This window comes from Malaclemys terrapin, chromosome 5, assembly GCF_027887155.1.
Source record: "Malaclemys terrapin pileata isolate rMalTer1 chromosome 5, rMalTer1.hap1, whole genome shotgun sequence".
Taxonomy (NCBI): Eukaryota; Metazoa; Chordata; order Testudines; family Emydidae; genus Malaclemys; species Malaclemys terrapin.
Window position 1 is genome coordinate 101,407,495 of NC_071509.1, and position 26,606 is coordinate 101,434,100.

Consider the following 26,606-nt stretch of genomic DNA (forward strand, 5'->3'; position numbering starts at 1 on the left):
TTAAAATAAATTTTCTTTAATTCGATGTAGGCCAAAGTAAACTGAAACACTACCCTTCTACATTGCAGTTGCATATGTACGGAGGAATTGTCACCACTTAAGATCTCTTCCAAAGTTTCGGAATAGTATTTTAAAAACCACTGACTCTCATACTGTGAATAAAAATTTATGTTCAGCCAGCAAAAGAAAGGAAATTAAGAGTTACAGTGCAACTCAATTTGATGTACCCAGGCAATACAATAGATCTAAAGCATGATTCTAACCTTTCTGTGTGTTGTATTCATTGCTTCATAGCTAGGAGATACACACTAAGAAAGCAATATATTATACACAGAGAACCATAGTACTCCACGGAACTGGATGCTTTATCCCTCCACAAATCTATGCTACAAGCTCTGGTTCCTTCAAAATGCCAAGTCTACTGTCAAATTCCTGCTGCTGTCATACAGTGGAATAAAAATACTCCACAAAAGCAAATATAATTAAACTCCAAACACACTTAAAAATGCACGCAATTAACAGCAAAACATAAAGGCAAATAAAGCCAACATAGTGACTACATCCTTCCCACTCTTAAGCCTACATCAAGAAGCAGGATCACAGCATGACAAAATGACAGAGCAAATCAGAAAAGGGGGGGGGGGAGTCTGTCTTATTAGCCCTTCCTTAGTAGATTGCTTTTGAAAATGTTCTTCCATTTCAACAGTTCGGTCTGGGAAAAGTGTCTAACAAGATGACTGATTTTCGAAGATCACCCTTACAAAACAAAACCACAGGAACGAGAGAATAGTCAATGCCTCTGAGGATTCCAATACGCAGTCTTTTGACAGTTCTAGCTTCTTGTTCTCTGCAGACTTCAAGGCGATCTCTATTTTTTTATTTTACCTTTTTTCTTGTAAAGATAAAAGTATTATCACCCATTCCAAAACCAAATGTTCTGCACACAGACACATAATAGACTTATGAACCATTTTCCTAAAATACCATTTAATCATTAGCAGTGTCCTGATACTTCAACACTAATTCACATGCAAGTTTAGCAATCCTTAGAATGGAAGAGAATCTTAAATTAGTAAAATTTTGTATAGCAAATTGTTGCAAAAGAGAAGTCACCTTCTGTGTCTTGCTTTCAGTGCTTTCAAGCAGTAATGACAGAAGTGATGTCCTTGGTACTTTTGCCATTCCAGCTCAAGGGTAGTAATTCAAATGCTTTAAGTGAGGCTGGCTGCCACTGATCCTAGGTTGCTGTTTTGACAGTTGAGGATCAGCACCTCTATAATTTACCCCATATTTCTGCAAACTAGAAAGCTGCTGAATTAAGAATTTTATTAGGTGACTCACCTTGGTTCTCCCTAGGATTCCAATTATATTGTGGTATTTAATCTTTAATATATTCTTCATCTCATTAATGCTTCAAGAAAACATCTTATCTGTAATAAGCTTGCTGAGGTTATGTTCTATTGCATAGATGCTGTATTTTTAATGCAAGAGTCTTGCTGCTCCACAGTTACAGTCCAAATCTTTGGCTTTTCTTCTTGATTGTTGCCAGTGACTCCTGCAATTTCTCCAGCTTGTGTGCCTTCCTCCCCCCCTCCCCAATATAATGAAATGACTTTCAAGCTTCTAGAAACTAGATGCAATCCCTATGTCATATATGCATCTTACAGATACAGAGAGCATGACGTCTGTTACCTGCAAGGAAAGGAATTTGAAAAATAACTTTTTCTCTTTTGATATTTTCTACAGTAAAAATAAGCCTCAACTCCTTCCCTCCTCCCCCCCACCCCAAAAAAGGGGGCACCAGTGCTAAAGAAAGAATTAAATAACCACATACGCCCTTAAATTCCTCTGATTTGGTGCATCCTTTCACTTCCTTGTGTAAAGTTGTGCACCTAAATCCAGATTTAGGTACCAAAGGAAGTGGCCTGAATTTTAGAGATGCTGAATACGAGCAGCTCCTGTTGTAGTCAATGGAAGTTTCACACGTTCAGCTCCTCTAAAAATCAGGCTGCTGCTTTAGGATTAATATACATGTAAGAGACTAATTTTGGGCACCTAATTTTGCAAATTTTCATCCTTGACTCTACTCCATAACTTGATCTATGTACTATTTATTCCATGGCTTAATCTATATGCATTGCAGTTGTGGGTTTTAAATCCATAGTTGCAAGATAGGAACCTTTGTAAAAAAATGTGAAAATGAAAAGGGTAAATAGGTAATAACTAAAATAATGCAGTAGGCCTTGAGTAGAGGTGGACTGGTGGAGTTGTGTGAGTGACACTGCCCCCCCCCCCGACCCCTGTGTGGTTCTAATCAGTGTTATGACTCATTCACTTTTATTAAGTTACTATTAAGCAAATACAAGATTGATTTATTAAAATGTTTATAGGTAGTGAGGAGCAGAAACTGAGCTCTTTTTAAGGGTCTATCTGGTGAAAATGGCTCAAGGCCAAATATTTGGCTCAGAGGAGGCCCCTTTGTGTTGTTCCATCAGCGCAAAGGGTATGTATGCCAGATAGATTTGGCCCCCAGGGAATATCCCTTGCATAATGATGATGCTAGTCACCTCAATTTTGAGGACATCAACAGTCATTGTTTGTACTAATGGGTCTTTGCCCCAAAACCCGCTCCCAGTATACACACCCCTCTCCAGTGCCCCACAAATACTCCTTCCCAGTAAACAACACACCCTCCGGCACTCCTCCAAATACCCTCTCCAGCTCCCCTTCCGCCCCACCTTTATCCCCTTTGTGGTGTCCTCTTTTTGGGAACCTGATGTATGGTAACCCTAAAACATCAGTTATAGATAGGAATTCATCAGCACGTTCACTCCACAGCACCCACAAAGTGCAGTGAGGTAGCAGTGGCTGGCAGGAGCAGGGCATGCAGCCACCGCTACGCTGACCCCGCAGGCTGGCAGAGGTGATCAGAGGTGACATGACATGACCCCCAGAGGGTTGAGTTCTTTTTCAGACCCAACTTGACCCAAACCTGATATTTGTAGTCAGGTTCCATTGGGTTTGGGATGGGTTGCAAGACTCTAGTGTGGATGTTGCTGCATGGCAATGAATCATACTGCCACCAGAGTCCAAGCCCACCTAACCTCCTGAGTCTGAGTTTACATAACTAACCTGAACTGCCACTCATGCAACAATATCCATGTTAAAAGAACAGGAGTACTGGTCGCACCTTAGAGACTAACAAATTTATTTGAGCATAAGCTTTCGTGGGCTACAGCCCACTTCATCAGATGCATAGAATGGAACATATAGTAAGAAATATATGTTGTTTTTAGCGTGTCAGCTTGAGCTGAATTAGCACGAATCTGTCTACCCTTGCTGGGAATCAGACTTCCCAGCTGCAGTGTAGGCATACCCTTCATGCACAGCAAGCTGGGATGTAAATTTATAGTGCTCTAGCCTACCACATATTAACTGGCTGTGTGGTCCCATAGTGAAATGTGTTGTTACAGCTGGAACTTGTAGTGTGTGATAGCAATGTCCACACAGCCAGTTAGTCCATGGCAAGCTAAAGTACTGTACATTCATCCCTTGGCTTGCTAAAACACCATGTAGAAAAGCCCTGTAAACACCAAGAATGGAAAGGAATTATTTAATGTGGTATACTGAGGTATAACAGGAAAACAAAAATGTAGGCTGCATGTCTGATAGAAGTTCCTTAGAGTGAAATGTATTATCCTGTAGGTTAGTTTCCCCATTTAGGTTCATGTATGTTAATTTGAGCCCACAAACATAGAATTCAGTCCATGAACTTATATGTGAAGGTTTGGAAATTGGTCTATATATGTTTGGTCTTAGATGTTTCTTAAGTCCTTCAGAAATGAATGATCACTAGTTGTTTAAACTAAAAGATTGATACTGTTGATATTTTAACACATTTACACTTACTTTTTTCTCTCTTCTTAGCACCCTTCCCAAACCCACAAACTTCTTATTTTAGCTCTGCTAATACAATAACTCCCTTACAGGCTAGTGACCAGATCCCTCACTCGTGTAAATCCATAGAAATCAGTGGAGCTATATGAATTTTGACTAGCTGAGGATCAGGGCCTACAACTCTTCTTGACCGTGGTTGCTGTTAGATCGTGCCATAAAGCCGTCATACCTGCTCTTTTTTTTTTTTCTCTCTCTCTCTCTTCCTGAATCCCGTATACCACTGTTCATATACATCCAGCTATGAGGCCTATGCTGAGCTAGCTGTAAATGCTCAGTAAAGGGAATTCAGAGCAGCTGAAAAAGGGAGAACACCTATTCACTTGTTACTCTCTTGTGTTTACCCCACACAAGGTTAATGTGAGCCTGAAAGGGCAATTAACATACCAGGCAGCCCCTGCAAGAGGGAAAGCTAGGCTTAATTGATTGATTGGCCAGGAGAGCCAAGTTGCCAGAAGAGAGATCACTGTAGTGACAGTGATCATACAGGGGGGAACCATACAGGGAGGCAGCCACTATGCTATGCCTAGCCACAAGAAGATGCACCTGTGGTGAGTGGAGCCCTTTATATCCCAATTGACTGTCATAAACAAAGACTCCCAACTGTCAATTCTGACAGAGCAGTCAGGGAGAAAAGATGGTGGTGGGTGGGTGAGGTTCTGTGGCCTGTGATGTGCAGGAGGTCAGATTAGGTGATTATGATGGTCCCTTCTGGCCTTAAAGTCTATGGGCCCATCTGGCCATTGACCAAAGATTCTCCTTGGCAATTAAGAGGGAGGGGGAAAGAGAACTTCCCTCAGTGGTGTTCCCAGTTCTCCAAGATGAAGAGCACAATACTCATCTCTTCTTTTCTGGTTTCACTACCTCAAGCCATAAAACAGGATCATGAATTGCATAGAGTTTATTAGGAGTCAAGATGAGGAGTACATTTATACTCATGGAGTATGAGTGGGTCATACCATCTCCATCCCTTTGTGCACTGGGCCAACCCTACCCTGGGCCAGCTAGCCCTTGGCTTGACCAGTTTATTCAACCATACAATGATAACTATGCCCCTTACACTTGTGTGAACCAGATTCAAGACTTTTCCACTGAGAGTTTGTCTAAACACAAGGGACCATGTTTTCTTTTGTTTGTACACTGAGCTCCCTAATACATAAAGCCAAGCATTAATGCTGGAATATTGTGCTTGTCTATTAGCCTTTGTCTCACTGGGAAAAATAAAAAAGAACGACCCAAAACTGGTTTTCCTTGACTGTGGCCAATGTTTAGTAAAGCCACAAACTTTAGTGACTACTCTTCCTTTTAAGCTGTCTAAATTGAAACTTGTTATACCTTAGAATATAGACTTTAATTTCTCTCTGAGCATGTAATAGCTTTTTACTGTAGATGTTTTTCAATGGTATCTCTGAACTATGAAAAAAATTGACAATTCAAATGCCTGAAATATTTTATGCCCTGGAAAATAGGTGAGCAAGTAGTATCCATTATCAAACTCTGATTGTTTGTGGCCTTATCTTGTGTAAAGATGCAAACAAACAGAATCTGTAAGACATGATTTATTTTAAATTCTGTGCAGTTGGAAGCACTAGCTTTTATGGTTATGGGGACAGTTGAGTCTCAGTGTATCTGGTTTCAGGCAGGAAAGAGCCATCAAGAAAAAGAATGAACATTAGGCACAGATTTCAGACCAAAGTCTGTTCAAAAAGGTGCATCCAGAACTGTGTGCACTTAATGGATGTGCTTTAAAACCCACATTTCTTTTTCTTTTTTTTTTTGCACAGACCATGGTAGAAGATGCGAGTCTGAAAATTTTTTAATCTTTTAAAACCTTAGACTTTGGACAAGGTGATCTACAAGGAGGTCAGCAAAAAAATCCACCCATGAACCTATCAGATTGCTGGGCTGTGGCAGTTGTGCAGCAGTTAATAGAACCTGGGGCCCCTGCATGCCCCTGCGTCAGGAGTTTAGGCATGTGGATCCAAAAAGTATTGAATCTTCTAGCCCTTCACAAAACTCAACATACACACATGCATATGCGCATGCACACACAGTTCTGCACTTCTAAGGAAACAGGCCCCATGCAGCACAGCACAGCTCAATAATGCACTGCCGGTGTGGAGTATCAACTTCACAGACTGCTCTCAAAGCAATAGATCCCATAGCAACTCCATTGCATCAAGCACCTTCCATGCCTGTGGGGGGCAGAATGTAGCATTTGTCCCCAAATCCTGAAAATTTTGAATAATTCCTCTGCAGCTGGCTCTGGTGCAAGGTAAAACTGGAGGTTGTGTTTCGAGATGCATTAAATAGAAAGTAAACATTCTGTTAGAGACTGAGTAATATTAGGAGCTTTGGTAGCATTTCTGTGGTGTTTCTGAACTGGGTGGCAATACAGCGCATATGTTACAATGGATTTAATAGCACTGACTTTAATTTTTTTATTTTTGCAATTAGTATGTATCTTGGTGAACAATATATGAGAGACCGTTAGAACATCAGATGTCTCATGAGGGAAGCAGTGGGACATAGATCCTTCACACCTATGTCTCTCTTTGAGTCTGATTTAGTAAGGACCAAAACTTGTTATAATTGGTTGTTCAATGACCCATGAAGACTGAGTTACTTGTTTCAATCTGGTTCCTAATGAACATTGTGGTCTGTTCAGCATGCCCTAGAAAACACCCTTATAGTTTATCTGTTGCTTATATATAGGGCCGGCTCCAGGCACCAGCGCACCAAGCAAGTGCTTGGGGCAGCCAATGGAAAGGGGCTTTTTTTTTTTTTTTCCGCTTCGGGTGGCAAAAACGCTGGAGCAGGCCCTGCTTATATAGGATATAATCAACACAGGCAAGATCAAACAGTCACCGCAAAGTGGCCAAGGAGTGAACTCATAGAATCTGAACTACTATCTCACTGCAAGACACGGCTCATGACTGAAGCAGCTCAGAGGCTCGGGGAACTTGTCTGAGATGTTCTTGTTTCATGGCTAATACATTTTCAGTTTTGAGCTCTCAGTTCATCACCTTTCACAAGAACTAAAATTAATGGATGTACAATAGCTTTTTAAATGCAAGTTAAAGATGAGAACTTACTTGGTTTTATTTACAGTTTTATTCTGCTTCGGGAATTCACCTATGCCTCCCTGCTATTTTATAAGCAGTTGAAGGTTTAGAAAAAAAATAAGATCGAATCAGTGTACCCTCTATTGAACTTAAAATCCTGCATGATCAAACTCCAGGGAAAAAATATGATATGCTCCAACAGGGTGTTTATTAGTTCTGCTATTTTAATTGGCCTGAGTTTTTGACCTTTGATTAAAAGAAATGGAGGGGTTTTCTTTCTATTAACATCAGAATGATGAAAACATTTAAGATGGGCTAGTAATACTCATCCCTTCTATCAAGCCACAGTTTAATCAAGAACTAATAATGAAGAATTCCACATAGAATCCTGAAAACAGCACTGCTAATTGCATTAGTTTATTAAATATAATTGGTGCCAGGTACTTAAAACCTTCTACCTACCTTTCCATAATTAGCTTACTCCCTCTAGCTTTCCTCTTAAGCCCCCAAGAAGAAAGAAGTGGTGCAAGAGGTTGTCAGAAATATTCCTTATGGTTTTTGTTTGTGCAGATGATTCACTGAGATGAAAGCGCACAATATCCCAACAGTGTGCAATCACTTCATCATCAAAATCATTTACTGCATTTGATATAAATGAGGATGCCAATGTATTTTGAAGATATCACTGAGGATGTCAGTGTATTTTGCTGAAAAATTAGAGGAGCACTTCCAGTCTTCAGATCATATTTTTATATCATTGTATATCATTTAAACTTTTTTACTACTAGCATCTTAAAAAATGTAACACTGAAATTTAGTGAATTCTTCTTCTCAAAATTTGCAAGCCTTTCTCAAGTTGGACACTGAAAAACTGAGGCACACAAGATCAGACCTTAATGAAGATTATAGCATTAACCTCTCTGTGCCTCATTCTACAGGGGTGTTGTGATGCCTAATTAGAACGTGATCCCTTACTTATTGAAATGAATGAAAAGACTCTCACTGATGTCAGTGGGCCCTGGATCAGGCTCTTGATGCTTAGGAAATGCTTTGAAGTCCTCAGAGTCACGGACCTGATCAATGGGCCCAGGTTATACCAAAACCCCAATCAATCGGAGTTTTGTATATGTTGCAACTTCAGGATTGGGTCCCTGAGTATGGCCATTAAGAGATTTAAAAAGCACACTTGCTACAGTTCCAAAAAGAATATCACTGGCTGAGAATAGCAGCAGTTCTTGAATGGCTGGCTCTAGATACTCAGTTCCTTTCCCCCAGGAGCTTGTATATAGCATTTCTGTTTTCAATTTAGCTGCTACATTACCTGGCCAATTGTAATTAAGCATTCTGCTAGCATACAGTACTTTAAAACTGTTATATATGAAAAGGGACTTTGCAGACTTATCAACACCCATGTTTGCTTTTATTTGAAAGCAGGATTTGGAACTAATTGTTTCCTGACACTACTATATCTTAAGGAACTGTATTCTCCTCCTTTTGTCTGAAGAATATTCAAAATGTTTTTAAAAATGTATCCAGTATACCCAAAGCAATTATTCCTTTTATTGTATACACTATGTGCTTATGGTAATGGGTGTCAAAAATATAATCTTGGAAATCCAGAAAGAATATACATTGAATTTTAATGAAGTTCCACAAATACATAATTTATCACAAGGGAAACAACTCTGGTCATAAGCAAAATCTATGAAAGTATATTAAAGTATTCATAAAGCATATATAAAAAGGTACAAATAACAGAATGTTAAACCACTAAAGGGGTACTGTCAAGGCTCCATCAACAATGTGATTTGCCAAATTTGCTGCAGCTAACAAGTGCATGCTCAGAGGTAATATAACAATTTACATATATAATGTTGTTCAGCTCCTCCCTCCTGTTCTTATCTCTTTAGCTTTTGTGAGCAGGTAGTATAGCAACGTTCATGGAACTTGAAGAGAGGAACACGGGTTGCAGGAGTGAAGAATTTGGAGGAGGCACTAGGACAGCAGTCTGTGTGCACATGACTAGAATGCTAACTGCAGTTGCAGCATCTCTGTAAATAGTTTTCTTAGGACGTGTTAATATGTCACCAGGAAAGTTAAAATGAATTAACTAAAGGTAATTAAAGTGTATTAAATCCCTAGGTGGGTACTCTCATTCAGAAATAAAATGGCCTTAGCTTGGTTTAGCTAAATCCCCTCTGAAGGTGGGTTCAAAGTATTTATCTTTTTAAAATGCTATTCAGCAGCTTGAACATGGAGGAGGAGCCAGTGCCATGTGACCAGCCAGCTTGAACATGGACCATCAGCAAGTGCTCCTTGGACCATATTTTGGGAACCACTGCTCTTGGGAGCTTAGTTTTCTTGAAAATTACTTAGGCTATTATTTTAAGAGTCATGGCAGTTTATCAGACAGGAGATGACAATGACCAAAATATAGTTGTAGACCCCATAAAATGTTAGTTATGGGCTTAAAGGCCTACATTTCCTGTGATATAAACTCATAAATGAAAATGGAGTAGCTCCAATGACTTCAGTGGAGTTAAACTGATTTTTACCAGCTGAGAATCTGTCCCTATATATTTATCTCGTGTATCTTTGGATTTTTTATATTTGTCACTATAGTACCTATATGCCAGATACACCTCTACCCTGATATAACGTGATCCGATATAACACGAATTAGGATATAACGCGGTAAAGCAGTGCTCCGGGGGGGGCGGGGCTGCGCACTCCGACAGATAAAAGCAAGTTCTTCTTCGAGAGATGTCCCTGTGGGTGCTCCACTACAGGTGTTGGTGCGTCCCTGCGCCTTCGCCCGGAGATTTTTGCAGCAGTACTCATAGCGGCCACGCATGCTCAGAATCTGCCCCCCCGCTGTGACTCTAGGGTAATAGAACGCATGCGTGGCCGGTCTCCTCAGTTCCTTCTCAACCGTCCCCGGCCTGAGACAGAGCTCAGCAGACTCATTAGAGAATCCTTCACTATTGCCTTAATTATCCTTTAGAAACCAGTTTTTTCTGTCAGTTTTCTCTGTTAAAATAGTTACTTACCCAGTTTATCTTTTAAAAAAAAAAAAAAAAAAAAAAAAAAAAATTCCTGTCAGCCGCGGCTATGCCGGGCTCCACCGGTTTCAAGCGCTGTGCTATTTGTAAGGAAGCTATCCCGTCGTCGGACGGGCACTCAAAGTGTATAAAATGTTTGGGGGAAGCTCACATTCCCCAAAAATGTGCCCACTGCTGTAAACTCAGCTCCAGGGCACGGAAAGACAGGGAGCTTAAACTCAAACTGCTCCTGCTTCAAAAATCTATCGGGTCAGTTTCAGACCCAGGCATTGAAGCTGGCTCCGCTACCCGACACAGCCCCCCCCCCCCCCTCAAAAAAGCTCAAGAAGTCTACGAAAAAGGGGCACCTTTCCTCACCGAGCAAGACTATGAGGCATAAAGTTTCTCCAGGCAGATCAACGATCTCTCTGCCTGTGATTCCTCGCCTCAGCAATTTTCACGAGCCAGGCTCCTCCGGAACAGCGCAAAAGCCGCCTGAGGCTTCAGCGCCGCCGATAAGCTCCGGTGCCGAGGCATCAGGCTTCCAGTTGCCTGCCTCAGGGACGGCACCGTTCGGCACCGCGAATGAGACGGTGCCGACATTCTACAGCACGCCTCACCCGAGGCAGCCCAACATTTCTCGCCCGGCACCGACCGCGGCAGCGACGCCTGCGGGGCATTCTGACACACAGATCACAGCCAGAAGCCCCGATCGCAGGAATGCTCTTGTGCAGCAGCCTCTGTCGGCTCAGCTTTCATCTCCCGCAGGAGCTGCTTTCACTCATTTTACCCAGACAGCTGATCTGCTAGTATCACCTACCTTGCAGTCTCCGCTCATGAATGCATATTCTGTTTCGATGCCTGAGTCAGGATCTGAGCAGTTTTCCTCCAGTGAGGAGGAAGCAGATCCACAGGGAGTTTTTTCCCCATATCATGACTCCCAGCCCCGGACCCAGAGCAATAAGGGCTATGGAAATACTACCTCATCCCACTCTCAGGACCCTGCCCCTTGAGGGATGAACCCCTGGATGGCACCACCTATGCCCTACCCGCCACCATGGCAATACTGGACACCATGGACATCATACCCTCGGGAACACATGCCCCGTGGCCATTCGACCAGGCGCAACACTGATCCAGTGCCGTCTCCTAATGCATATGCTAGTGACACGAGACGCCTGGCAACACAGCCACGTTCCCAGGATAAACCTAGCCCTTCTCCTGGTCCAACAGATCCGGAGTTAGCACCGGAGGAAGCATTACTTCCCCTTCCTCCCACTCCCTCTGATGAATATACAAAATTCCAGGACCTCTTTAAGAGAGTTGCTAGTGACCTGAACATTAACTTGGAAGTGGTTCCCGAACAACAGCATGAGCTAACGAACATCCTACAGCCCCCTTCTTCCTCCAGAGTGGCACTTCCAATTAACGCAGCCCTTTTAGAACCCGCTAAGTCCATCTGGCAGACTCCAGCGACAAGCCTACCTACCTGCAAGCAAGCGGACAAGAAGTATTTTATTTCTCCAAAGGACTCTGAATTCCTTTTTACCCACCCAGCACCAAACTCACTGGTAGTGGACGCTGCGAACCAGAGGGCCAGACAACAGTATTCTCGTTCTGCCCCACCTAACAAGGATAGCAAACGACTGGACCTGTTTGGTCGCAAGGTCTATGCATCCTCCACCCTCCAATTTCGCATAGCTAATTATACTGCAGTCCTGGCAAAATACGACCATAAAAACTATAATAAGTTAATGGACTTTATTGATGACATTCCAGAACAAAGAAAACAACAGTTCAGAGCTATAGTTTCTGAGGGCCAAGCCATTTCATGCACCGCTCTCCAAGCAGCCCTCGATGTAGCCAACACAGCGGCAAGATCTACCGCTACAGCGATAGTCATGCGACGGGGCTCATGGCTCTCCTCTTCCTTTTTTCCTCGCGAAGTTCAGAACACAATTGAAGATCTTCCCTTCGACGGTGACAAACTCTTTGCTGCTAACACGAATGAAGTGCTTCATTCAATGAAAGACTCCAGAACAACCCTCCGGTCTTTAGGTCTCCAGACACCTACGGCAAGAAGACGACAATATCGATACCAACCATACCACCGGCCACGTTATCCCGCATTTACACAACCTTCCCATAGACCGCAGGAACAGCAACAGCCGCAACATCCACGACCAAGATTCCAGCGACGTCGCCCAAACTCTACAGGGGCGCCTCAACCCCCACCAGCTAATAGGCAGATTTGAAAACTTGGTCGAGGGTTTAGAAAGCAATGCCCTCACTTCAGCCGGCACACCAATCTTTGGACACCGCCTACGACCTTTTTTCCATCAATGGAGGAAGATTACCTCCGACAAGTGGGTCTTAGAGGTAGTTACAATTGGATACGTCATCCCCTTCCTCTCCTTACCTCCCACCCACCCACCCTCCCCGTCCCTCTTCAGGGACCCTTCTCACGAGCAGCTACTCCTCCAAGAGGTGCAACATCTCCTTCATCTGGGAGCAGTAGAAATCGTGCCAGAGCGACACAGAGGGAAGGGTTTTTACTCCCATTATTTCTTAACGGAGAAGAAAAATGGGGGATGGCGACCAATCCTCGATCTCAGGCGGCTCAACAGATTCATCAAAAAGCAAAAGTTCAAGATGGTGACCCTCAATACCATAATCCCAGCGCTGGAGCAGGGCGACTGGTTTTCTGCCCTCGACCTACAAGATGCCTATTTCCACGTCACTATACATCCGGCCCACAGACGTTTCCTCCGATTTACCCTTGGTTCCACACATTTCAAATACAGGGTACTCCCCTTCGGACTATCTACAGCCCCCCGTGCTTTTTCCAAACTTCTAGCTGTAGTCACTGCTCACCTCAGGAGACAAGGGGTAATAATATTTCCGTACCTCGACGATTGCCTCCTCAAAGCTTCAACATTCGACGAGGCGCTCCGGTTCACACGACTCACAGTCGAGTGCTTTCTTTCTCTCGGCCTACAAATAAACAGAGACAAATCCACATTACGCCCCACCCAGCACCTTCAGTTCATAGGCGCAGACCTCGACTCTCGGACCGGGCTAGCATCGCTCCCACCCAATCGCTACAATTCCATAAAACAACTGACCACAACTATTCGCAACAGCCCTCAGGTAACTGCCCGAGACTGCCTGCAACTACTAGGTCACATGGCCTCGTGCACTTTTGTCGTCCAGAATGCACGCCTACACATGAGGTGCTTCCAAGCGTGGCTGGCAACGGTTTACAAACCGAATATGCATTCTTTAAACAAGACTCTCTCCCTGCCTACTCCAGTCAAAGACTCGCTACGTTGGTGGACCGTCCACTCCAGCCTTTGTTCTGGAGTCCCGTTTCTTCAACAGGCTTCATCACGCATTCTGACCACCGATGCATCTATGACAGGGTGGGGTGCACATATGTCTCATCACACAGTACAGGGACTATGGTCACCAACCGAGACCTCCCTGCACATAAATGTACTAGAACTTCGAGCCATTCGCAACGCGTGCCGTCACTTCCTGCCACTAATCAAACATCATCACGTACGCATAATGACGGACAACATTGCTTGCATGTTTTACGTAAACAGGCAGGGCGGAGCTCGTTCCCATTCGCTGTGCACAGAGGCTATGAAGCTCTGGAATTGGTGCATTGTGAACAACATCCGGGTATCAGCTGCTTATCTTCCCGGAATCATGAACACCACAGCGGACGAACTGAGCAGACGCTTCCCATGGGACCACGAGTGGGAGATAGACGAGAAAACCATTCACAACGTATTCAGCATCTGGGGTTACCCAACAATAGACCTCTTTGCAACTGCAAAGAACAAGAAATGTCTCAATTTCTGCTCCAGAGCAGGACTGGGCAAACATTCCCTGGGGGACGCATTCATGATCTCATGGCACCGAAACCTATTCTATGCGTTTCCCCCGATACCAGTTCTCAACAGGGTTCTGATAAAAATACGAACGGATCGAGCCAAGGTGATCCTCATTGCCCCATCGTGGCCCAGACAACCATGGTTTCCCTTCCTCACCAGAATGTCAATCCAACCACCAATCTCCCTGCCGCTTATTCCGAACCTTCTATCTCAGCAGCACGGTCGTTTTCTCCACCCCAACCTGTCCATGCTTCACCTCAAGGCCTGGTTCCTACGTGGTTCTCCCACCGCGAATTAGATTGCTCCGAACAAGTTCAGGAGGTGCTCCTACATAGCAGAACGCAAGCTACTCGCAAGACCTATCTTCAAAAGTGGAAACGATTCACACATTGGTGTTCTGCCAAACATCTTTCTCCTACCTCGGTACCTCTTCCGTTTATATTGGACTATCTCTTGGGCCTTAAGCGATCCGGCCTTTCTTTCAGCTCCATCAGGGTCCATTTAGCTGCTATTACGACTTTCCACGACAAAATTGATGATACGTCTGTCTTTGCTCACGCTACTACGAAGCGTTTCCTCAAGGGCCTACAAACCTTATATCCAGACATTAAACAACCGACCACCCCCTGGGACCTTCATCTGGTACTGTCTGCCCTAACTCAGCAACCCTTCGAACCCCTAGCCACGTGCTCCCTTTTACACCTCTCCATGAAAACAACGTTTCTAGTGGCAATTACTTCTGCCAGACGGGCAGGAGAAATAGCAGCTCTCATGGCTCATCCACCATATACGATATTTTTTAAAGACAAGGTTACCCTCAGATTGCATCCCAAATTTCTTCCAAAGGTTCACTCATCATTCCATATTAATGAACCCATACACCTCCCGACTTTTTTCCCGAAACCACATGCAAACTCCTTTGAAGCCTCAATGCATACACTAGATGTTCGCAGAGCCTTGTCATTCTATTTGGATAGAACCAAACCCTTTAGAACCTCCTCTAGACTTTTTGTCTCTGTTGCAGAGCGCTCCAAGGGCATGCCTATTTCTACCCAGAGACTCTCGAACTGGATCTCCCAGTGTATCCGACTGTGCTATCAGATGAAAGGGGTTGCACCTCCAGATGGCATTAGAACACACTCCACTAGATCTCTGGCTGCCTCCAACGCGTTCTTACGCAAAGTCCCCTTGGCTGACATTTGTAAAGCAGCCACCTGGTCATCTGACCATACTTTTGTTAAACACTATGCCCTTATTCAAGGCCCTTTATCTGACATACGCTTGGGCAGGGCCGTACTCTCGACGGCGTTCCTACCAGATCCGAAGTCCCTACCTCCTTAAGATACACTGCTTTTAAGTCACCTGTAGTGGAGCACCCACAGGGACATCTCTCGAAGAAGAAGAGGAGGTTACTCACCCTGTGCAGTAACTGACGTTCTTCGAGATGAGTGTCCCTGTGGGTGCTCCACTACCCACCCTCCTCCCCTCTACTTCGGAGTTGGGGGGCCTCCGTGGTAGAGAAGGAACTGAGGAGACCGGCCACGCATGCGTTCTATTACCCTAGAGTCACAGCGGGGGGGCAGATTCTGAGCATGCGTGGCCGCTATGAGTACTGCTGCAAAAATCTCCGGGCGAAGGCGCAGGGACGCACCAACACCTGTAGTGGAGCACCCACAGGGACACTCATCTCAAAGAACGTCAGTTACTGCACAGGGTGAGTAACCTCCTCTTTGATATAATGCGGTTTCACCTATAACACGGTAAGATTTTTTGGCTCCTGAGGACAGCGTTATATTGGGGTAGAGGTGTATAAGAATTAAAAGAAGCAGTGTATTATAACCAGGACCATTTTCATCCCTCTCAAGGGATGTTGGCTTCTCAAGGATTATTTTGGGATGGTGGCTGATGGAGATGTGGTCAGCTGTTTAGCAGGCTTCCTTCCTTTCTCTCTCTCTCTGCGTTATAGGATGAATGCTAAAAGATTCTTGAGCTCAGGTGGAAGCAATGTCCACAGCCTAAGGTCCTAGCTAGAAGAAGTGGCAAAGAAATAAAATTATTATGCACATGGTTAAAATATAAATAGTAGGACAGCCAACTGTTTCTGATAATGCATAACAAATGCAATGGTAACAAGAGACAAAATTATTAATTGTAAATATATAGAGACTTCAATGAACAGGTTATAAAATACACTAGTAATGAATATTGTATTTGTGTAACTCAGCTAATGCAGAAAGCCAGAGATTGCTCATAAAAGCAATCATAATATACAAACTCCCCAGCAGATTACCTTGAGTACATGAAACAGCATTTAGAAATTAAACTTCAGACTCTACTGTCCTCCCTCCCCCCTCACATTCTCTCTCTCTCTCTTTTTCTCAGACACACACAGTAATAGTCCCTGCCATCTGCAGCTATATATTTTTCAAAAGTTTAGCATTTTGTTTTTAGAACCTTAACGATGAGTAAAATGTCAAGTCACCCAGAAAATAATCATAGGCATGACAACTAAATGTTAGATCAGCTTGTCTGTCTAGAACATAGTTCACAGTAGAGCTGCACTCACCTGTTTTGGAGATAGCACAAGTAGAGTGCAGATAGGCAGAGGTACTGTGGGCATTAGCTGGTAAATCTTCAAAGAGCTATGCAAGATTTTAGCAGCATGACTCCTATTGATTCTAATAAAAATCAATTATTTTCATTAATGACTTGGATAATGGATGCTTATTAATTAATGCTTATAAAATTTGTGGCCGATCCCAGGCTGGGAGGAGTTGCTAGCACTCTGTAGGGATTAGAATTTAAAATGACCTTCACAAATTGGAGAATTGGTCTGAAATCAACAAGATGAAATTCAATAAAGACAAGTGGCAAAATACAATACTTGGGAAAGAAAAATCAAATGGACAACTACAAAATAAGGATTAACTGGCTAGGTAGAAACACTGCTGAAAAGGATCTGGGGTTTAGAGTGGATCAAAAACTGAATATGAGCCAACAATATGATGTAGCTGAGCAAAAGGTTAATATCATACTGAGGTGTATTAACAGGAGTGTCGTATGTTGCACATGGGAGATAGATTTGAGGGGGTGGACACTCCTAATAACAGTCTTTAAATCTATAAATAGGACTACTACTAATAGGACCATGATCAATTGTTCATCATGTCCTCTGCAATTGGGACAAGAAGTTAGCAGCAGCAAAAGGGATTTTGGATAAATATTAGGGAAAACTTTTTAATTATTAGAGTAATAAAGTTCTGAAATAGGCTTCCAAGGGTGGTTGTGGAATCCCCATCGCTGGAGGTTTTTAAGAGTAGGTTAGACAAACACCTGTCAGGGATGGGCTAGGTATACTTGGTTCTGCCGCAGCTTCGGGGGCTGAATCAGATGACCACTTCAGGTCCTTTCCAGCTCTCCATTTCTATGATTCTATGTGACTACAAAAAATCTTTCAAAGTTTACTCTCTAAAAAAACAAACTCCAGATTACTTTTGGAGATTAGTACATGTTATTTATGACAGGAAACAATCATGTAGGTTCAACAGCAAAGCACATCTTGTCATGATTTGTGGCCTACATGAAATTCAGCTAAAAGGACTGTTGCCGTCATTGATGAATGAAGGTGATAACTAAAACTGATACTCTTCTCCCTTCAATAAAAATTAAAAAACAGAATCAGGTTGTCACAGAGATGATATAGAGTGTGTATCTCTCCCTTTCTTCCCATTTTCAAATAATTTAAATGGTCACATCAATGATGTAACAACTATAATGTTAGAAATGTGCAATGAGGAATTTCTACAAAGCTATATTTCTCCAGCATTTCCACAATTTCTTTTTTCATTTTTTCCTTCTGTTCTTCCGTCATTTAGACACTATGTTGTAAATGATAGGAAGGTAGCTAGACAATTGCTCAGTAGGATGCAAGCTAAAGCCTTTAGCTACAATATCATAATCTTACAATTCAGAAACAGACCCATAGCAGTGAACATAACCTAAAGAAGTTGAATGTAACCTGGCCAGAGACTATTGTCCACAGAAAATGTTTATGTTGTAGGTGGACTCAGGAAAGAACATTTGAAATTGAAGTCATCTTTAGTAAGAATTATAAAAGTTACATTAACATTCTGAGCTGTTCATCTGGAATTCAGGCTTCACTTTAACCCAGCTTTCTGGGGCAGAATCCTTATCTCACTAAATGTGAGTTTTGCCCTAAATTTTTCTTTCCTTTATGCTGCAAAAAGAATGCAGTTATCCTATCATCTCTATCTTTCTTATTTCTGATGCGCCTATTCCATTGGTATTCAAGCACCTCAATATCACATTTTCTGGAAGGCTTTTAAAGTTTATGCAAGACCTTTTCTTCTGGCCTGGGCAGCTGGATGTAATCCAGAAATAATAGGAGCTTATGGCCATATATGTAAATTTTTTCTGTCAGGCTGAACTCAGCAACCTATCTCTTTCAAAGGTATCCATTATTATCATAATAAGGGTACTACCAGTTTGCTTGCCCCCTGTGTCTTTCCATCTGCGTATCCAGTAACATCTGTTTGCAAAGATCAGTTCCTTCATTGGGTCAAATCTCACCAGCTCAGAGATGATTTTAATAATAAACCCTATGGAGTCGCTACTTTCAACCAGAGTAGGAATCTCCACACTTTAATATCCTTTGCCTTTATTGGTCATTGATGATCTTTAACCTCTTTTCAGCCTGCACTAGAGTTCATGCTGCACAGGCTCTGAAGAGATTGTTTTTGTGTTCTGCCTGAAAACTCTTAACATGCTCTCAACTACGTTTAATTTTTGTTCCACTCCTCTCATTCTGTTTCTTAGTCCTTTATTCAGAGGACACTGTTCCAGCTTTCCCTTCCAGTAAAGAAAGAGTAATCTTTACCTTACCCATTTTGTTTATTAAAAGCTTCCAACAGCTCTTTGATGGCAGTGTTGCTAGTTCTACTGTGACAAAGAAGGGGATGCCCAGCAGGGGGAAAACAATATGATACCCTTTCAGCTCCAGGTCAAGCTGGACAGCATGGAACAAAAAAGTGATGTTTCTCAATGGTTTCAGTTTTGTGTCTGTCTTGTAGCAAAATCTGTGCCCTTAGCTGTGTAACATAAGCAATTAGTCTCATAATTAGCAATTAGTAACATCAGCATTAGACTCAACAACTGAGGAGCAAATTCAGGATATGCCTAACTCTATTCACTGATCATCAAAACTTTTGAAAAAATGTTCTTTTGGTCAAATTCATCCCTTCTTTAAGCAAGCACAGTTGCACTGAAGATAGAGGGCTTTTTCTGGCTCTGGATTTCCACTGTTGTTGTTGTAGGGTTTTTTAATATTATTCTTCTGCTATATTTTATGCGTGTATTTATAAACAATGCTCACTCTTCTTTACTTTATAAACAAGGAGATCCTTACCAAATGCTTCGATGCTCACATTCTGATGTCTTGAGTATTCTACTTTTAAATAACTTTATTTGCACTTCTTAAGAAATTAATAACTAGAAAAGGATATTAAGAAAGGCATGTATATTTAAAATTACAAAGGAGAATGGTAATTAAAATTATTAGGGGAGATTTTCAAGGGCAAAAATGGTAGCCAGGGTATTGAATTTCAAGGAAAGTTGGGTGCCTGACTCCCTCTGTCCTCTTGAAAATCTCTCCCAATAATTTTAATTATTCTCTTGTGTGATTTAAAATATATGCACCTTAACATACTTTTCTTATTAAAACTGAATATAACAAGGAGTTACTATACCATTGTTTCCCTTTTAGAGTATCACTGCTTGGGAGACGTCTCCTGAAATAATTTGTAACTCTTGGAATCACTACACATGAAGTTAGTCTAGAAATTTGAAGAGTGAAGATGTCTCTGATGGAATAATAAGAACCCATTTCTTTCAGCATGATAGCTTTTTGTTTGTACTAATTTTGTGCAAGTACATTTATGGTGACAGCTAGTATGCTAACTGTCTGAGGAATAAGTGAATCAGACATTGTGGAGTAGATTCCAGTTATTTGATGCAGAATAGGCTTCAATGTTCATGTCACTTTTTCTCTTCTTAGACTTTTTTTGCCAACAATTTCTAAGCTACAATAAAATTTTCTGTGTATGTACTCTAATCAACACTTAAGGGAGTCAATATTTCCTTGGGAATAGGTCTCCTGAGTCCCAGTCCAGTGCCCTGGGTTCAGTTCTGGGTCTGACACTGGCCTGCTGAACGAACATCAACAAATCTCTTCCCCTCCCTGTGCCTCAGTTTCCCCATCTCTAAAATGGAATTAATGATAATGACTTCTTTTGTAAAAGTGCTTTGAGAGCTACAGATGAAAAGCACTGTATCAGAGATAGGTATTATTATTAGGAGGAGGATTTTGGTTATAAATTACACACCACTGATCTCCATGAAGATGCATGCAGTGCACTTCAGAGTTAAATTTGGTCTTTGGTTTTTAAGACGTAAAGAAAATATATCTTTCTCATGGTCTTTATACAGGGGGCAGGGTATGTGAAGAAAGATCATGTGCCTGATGAATTTTTTTATGTATATTTATTTCAGGCCCTGCTTGATACGCAGAATCTTTTGAGAGCTCAGATTACAAATTTTACTTTCAACCTGGGATTTTCAGGGAAATTTTACCACACAGGTAAGAATGAAAATCTAAAATCACTTTCATTTTGATTGGAAGTATCTTTGTAGTGTAGGGGAAGTAGAAATGACATTGATTATACAGCTTTGGTATTAAATGAAATGGGATGATAGGGAACTGCACTCAGGTTCTGAATAAAGAGGAAAGCTTCCTTCACAAGAATATAACAAATAGAACACGTTGCCTCAGAGCATATACCATAATTGTGTGACTTACTGGGTCAAACTGTACTCCTGAAGGATGGTTTACATTGACTAACCCTTATGTTGAAGCAGTATTCTCCATGAGACTAGTGTCTGAGGTATATAAATACTTTTTTCCAGTTTTCCTATATTGTATTAAACCAACTAGATCCACCTATATAAATTATTCTGCATATATTTACACAGTGTCTTTGTAGATTAGACATATAGTGATACTTTTTAAAACCTCTTAAGCATGTATTATGAGTGAAAGCTGAACAGACCCTTAACTTCAATTTACATGTAGGAAATTCAGGAATGCATATAGGTCAGATCTAGTGCATACATCCAAAAAATTATACCTAAATACTCATATCTTCTATTAAAAATGGTAATTTCCATTCACAACCAAGTAAAGAATATGTTCAAAACATTGCTTTACATTTAAACTGGTTTGACAAAGTAAGAGCTCTCTGAACTATTCTTGTGGGGTTTATCCATCAATGCAATTTTTAAATCAAGTTTGGAAGTTTTTCAATAAGACATGATGTGGTTCAAATAGGAATTATTTTGGGAGAAGTTCTAAGGTATGTGTTGTGCAGGAGGTCATACCTGATGATCAGAGTCGACCCTTCTGGCCTTAGAAGCTATGAATCTGTGAATGCTCATGTTGGTAGCTACTCCAGAATAAGGGCCGCGTGAGAAGTACTGAGAACCTTGAATGAGAAGTCAAGTGTCCTCAATGCCTGCTGACTCCAAGGAGTTCAGTACCTCTCCTGATCAAGTCCTAAGGTCCCAGTCCTGTAAAGGGATTTGCAAGAGCAGATCCCTATTCCCACACAGTCCCTTTGACATCTTTCCACAATCAGAGCTTGTTATCAAAGGCAGCATAGAGAAGAAGCCATTAAAAAGTAAACATTTACAAAGTAAACATGTGAGAGCTATTAACACAGAGTTGTCACGTATATTTCCTATTCTAGATATAAGGAAAAACTGTAGTAATCTCTGACTTTTAATAGCAGCCACTTTATTCACCATATTCATATTTTATAATTATTTCTAGATTCTATCAAACTCAAATTTCTTCTTGTGATCAACTGATATACCCTATAGCCTGTAAAAGGCAAACTGTTTGTTTGTAAAACAGGTAGTAAATTGGTGTATATTCGCCATCCACTCAATTTTCAAAATCCAAAATGCCCAACACAGAACACATATCCCATTTCAGAAAAGTTTCCCAGGAGGATTTACATCATTATTAAAAAAGTAAATTGTGACTGTTTTCTTGACCACTATGTAAAATATTGGTCTTGGAGTAGACTCAGTGTGAGATAACGTGTAGAGCTTCAGGTTTCAACCATTAATCTTTCTGTTTCTTAGGATATATTTTACTGCTTTTGTCGTGTGTGTAACACAATTAACAAAATTCCAGTGTGTTTGTCTTTCAAAAAGACATACGGGGAAAAACAAAGAAAAATGTAATCTCTTATAATGTTCATGTTATTGAATTACTGCTGTTTGGATGCTTCCTTTCTGAAACCTTGCTCTGATCAAGTAAATTTGAGAATAATTTCTATGGCTAAGATTATTGAAAATTAGTTTCTATATTTAGTCACCTAAACCCATATTTAAACACCCAAACAAGTGGCCTGATTTTCAAAACTGTTCAGCACTCATCAAAGAGCGTCAGCAGCAGTTGCTGGGTGTTCAGCACTTGTGAAAATCATGCCACTTATTTAAATGCCTAAATTAGGGCCTACATGCCTAACTTTAGGGCTCATCTCTGAAAATCTCAGTTTGTTTTTAATCCTTCTTTTATATAATAAATAAAGAAAAATGCTAATAACTGGAGCTCTTTGCTTTTGGTGGAACTCTCAAATTTGCCAGGTTTGACTGTGTAATGTTCCAGGAAAGTGCTGGAAGCCTCCTGAAATATTTAAAACTTGATTGGACAAAACTCTTAGAATATACTGTCTGGCACAAACCTGCAATGAGGGAGGAAGATGGATAATATGACCTCTTCTGTCTTGAATGCCAGGTGATATTGTATTATAACTTACAGTATCTTCTGTTTATTTGTCATCATGGCACATGTAGTTCTGTGTGGAAAAAGCACTAATATCTTATGACCAAATCTGAGGTCCTTAATTAAGCAAAATTTCCCACTGACTTCAATGAGAGCTTTGTTTGATTAAAGACCACAGATTTTAGCCCTTCATATAAGTAACCAATACAGAAGTTTGAATCATCAGATAGGTAAACAACCAAAACAAACAAACAAACAAAACTTCTATGCAAGCATAATAGAACAGCTGTAGAAATAGAAAGAAAGAAGGGATAAGGCATTAAGTAGGCAGAAAGGCAATGTGTTACACAGGGAAGCAGATATTATATGCTGCCAGAACAAAGAAACAATCGTGCATGCAAAATAGGACCACATTAGGGACAGAGAGAGACAAAAGACAACACAAGATAATGTCAGAGTTGAAGGACATTAATATGAAATCAAGGAAGTGAGGTGATATGTAGGAATGAGACTGAGAAATGCAAAATGATTGATTCAAAGCTAAAGTAGAACATACAGGGTTAGATTGTGTCTGACTCTTGTGGTGATTACATGGGAGAGGGGTGGGATGAGAACACTTGTCTTCATTCTTTCTTGAATGCATTGGTCCCTGCTAGCATTCCCTGAGGTCCTAGCCACCCCAACGGGAGGGAGGCAGGAAAGGGAGTCTGAGAAGATATGGCCCCCACCCGCTCACTCCATGCCACAGAGGGGAGCAGATACTGTCCCTTCCTGAGGCTGCGCAATCCCTCCCAGAACTTCAGGGATAGCACAGATCCACATGCAGGTGTATGGTACAAGCTGAGCCATATTGTAAAATAGTAAATAATTACTATGGAACTGGCTCAACATCGGAGCATCCCTGAAATGACCATATTGTTAAAATCAGAAAGCCAGCTTAAAGATCCCAGACAGGTTGCTGCATCATTACATCTGACTGCCCCCATTTTTCCTTTCTAACATGAGTCTCTAACTCAATTTCCCCAGCTGGAGATAGAGATAAAATCATGGAAAAAGCAAAGGTTCACTGGAAGAAAGAGGAAAATATGAAGGGGAGTTAGAGATAGATAGTTCAATGTGATTGGTGCAGAAAGTAGAATAGCTGAATGTTTGGTTTGGTTTTGTTTGTTTGGAAGAGAAATCAGATTAGTGAAGTAAAAGAATAAGTAAATAAAATGAGTAATTACATTTGATGTGAAATGATAATGGCAACATGATGCTTACAGAAGCTAAAACAGGATTTTTAAATGTGTATGGTTTATGGGAAGAAGCAATATACAACTGGATAAGCAGGAAATTGACATGTCATGAGATCATGAACAAGGTAAGAATTAGAAGGGAAGAAAAAGGAATAGAGTGGCATAGGATAATTTGAAGAGGCTGGTAGGAGAATACTTCAGAAAAGCATATGTAATGAAAAAGGGAAGGCAGGATTGATTGCAACGGGAGTTTTGTCTGAATAAATTACACTGAATAAGACTTGTTAACACTGTCATTTATCCTCTTCAATACTCCATCTTTTTATAGGTCTGTTTTTTAGCTGCTTTTTGTATTAGCTTCTAATGTTACTTGTGCAGTACATAAATGAGACAACAGTGTTATATCATGCATTTTGAGGGTTGCTCAATCTCATAGAGAGGAAGGTGTGTTTTTCCACTATATTATATGGGAAGAGAAGGGGTTGTGTATTCAAGAGCTTTTAAAATCCTTATTTAACATCACTGTAATATCAAATTTGTTTGAAATATTTTTGGTGTCTAATATTACATTGCTAACGTTCCTCTTGTTTTTCCTAATGATTTTAACAACATAAACCTGGAGAGTTTGTTTTTGGGGAATATTTTTGCAGGAACTGAAGAGGAGGATGAAGGTGATGACCTGTTGTTGGGGTCTGTGGATGAGTTCTGGTGGTTTCCCCATATGTGGAGTCACATGCAGCCTCATCTCTTCCATAATGAATCATCACTGGTAGAGCAGATGATTCTCAACAAAAAATTTGCCTTAGTAAGTAACATCTTTGCATGGTATACTTAATAGAGCTGTATGAGAATCAGAATTGGTTTTTCAGGAAATGCTGCAATTGCAAATTTTATTTTTATTCTGAATCAGAATTTTTCAATCAAAAAACCCTGAAATTTCCCATGAAATGAAAATTTAAAAAAAATTGGTTTTGGGTCAACTGAAAACTTCAATTTTGATAAAATTGCAAACTTTTTTCCCCTATTTTGACTTTTTTATTTTACATTATAATTTATACTATAATATAAAATAAATTTTGAAACAAAAAATTCTTTTGACATGAAAAATCAAAACAATCCATTAAGGTTGAAATGCTTCATTTTGATTCAGTTTTCTAAATAGAATTTTGTCAACATCAGGACATTCCCTCAGAAAGTTTCAAATTTGGTGAAGTGGCAGTTTCCAATGAAAAAATGTTCTGGTGGAAAATTTTCAGCTAACTGCAATGTTTGCATAATGAAATATACTCCGGGTCTGTCCTTCAGAACTTTCAAAGCTTTTTCTCTGCTTTGAAATCTAGTAAAATCTCTCAAGTTTATTAATGTATATTACAATTACCCATTTGATCAGTTTATGTATAAAAATAGCTGTTTTGAAAAGCATGGACTTTGCTAAGTAATTATATATTTACAGAAAGGTACTGAAAAAAAATATTTCAATGAGAACCTGAAAGAAAAATAAAATGAGACATACAGGTATAAGAAAATTAGGGAAAGAAAAATGTACTTGGTTTGATTCTGCCATTCGGTTTCATGTAACAAAAAAAAAAAAAAAAAACAGAGGTCTCACCCGTGTACATTATACTATACTGCTTGTTTACAGATGTGAATGCTGATAATTTTGAACTATAGTAATCTGGTGTAAAATACATTTTATTGTTTAAAATCATATTCATTTTCACTATTTAAGAATTCACTGTTGGCTAACCTCGAGCAGCTTTCCCCTGTGTGGGAGCACTGGAGGTGGGGTGGGAGAGAAAGCGTTCTCAGTGCTGGAGGATGTAAGGAGAGTCAGATGAGATTAGCTATTGACAGGACTAACAGCCCCAGAGAGGCTGTTTTTTTGTGGCCTAAAAATAGGCACAGGGCTCAGGAATGACAGTACACATGTTGAATAGGTGTTGCAAAGGGCTACACCTCCCCTGGGGTTTCAAGAACTATTGAGCCTAATTCTCCTTTTGCTTATACTATTGTAAACCAGGAGTAACTCCATTTGAAATCAGTGGAATTGCCCTGGTAATGTGAGAGGAGAATTGGGTCCATTATACTATTATCAGTTTGGACACTATTTATATTTACTCCTTCAAAAAGAAAATTTGAGCATTTAAATGTATTATTTTGGTTGGAAAAAGGGTTGCCAAGTGTCTAATCGCACAAACCCAAACACCCTTGCCCCGTCCCCTGCCCCTTCTCTGATGCCCCGCCCCCACACACTCCATCCTCCCTTCCTCCATCGCTCGCTGTCCTCCACCCTCACTCACTTTCTGGGGCAGGGGGTTGATGTGCAGGTTTTGGGCTGGCGGGTAGGGCCGAGGGGTTTGGAGTATAGGAGGGGGCTGAGCCTGGTGCAGGAGCGGGTGTGTGGTGTGGGCTCTGGGAGGGAGTTTGGATTCAGAAGGGGGCTCGGAGTGGGGCTGAGGGGTGCGGAGTGTGGGAGTGGCCTTGGGGGTGGGGCAAGGAGTTCGGGGTGTGGGCTCCGGCTGGGCGGCGCTTACCTCGGG

The 26,606-nt window shown here is 41.2% G+C and overlaps 1 protein-coding gene across 2 annotated transcripts in view; it reads left to right on the top strand.

The window, feature by feature from the left end:
* The window catches only part of LOC128838508 (bifunctional heparan sulfate N-deacetylase/N-sulfotransferase 3), a 110,195-nt gene that overhangs the window by 23,183 nt on the left and 60,406 nt on the right, over positions 1–26,606 (top strand). For both annotated transcript variants that reach the window (XM_054030756.1, XM_054030755.1), the window contains exons 3-4: positions 20,530–20,617; positions 24,717–24,871. In XM_054030756.1, the coding sequence (XP_053886731.1) occupies positions 20,530–20,617; positions 24,717–24,871 (243 nt within the window). The remainder of the gene's footprint in view (positions 1–20,529; positions 20,618–24,716; positions 24,872–26,606) is intronic.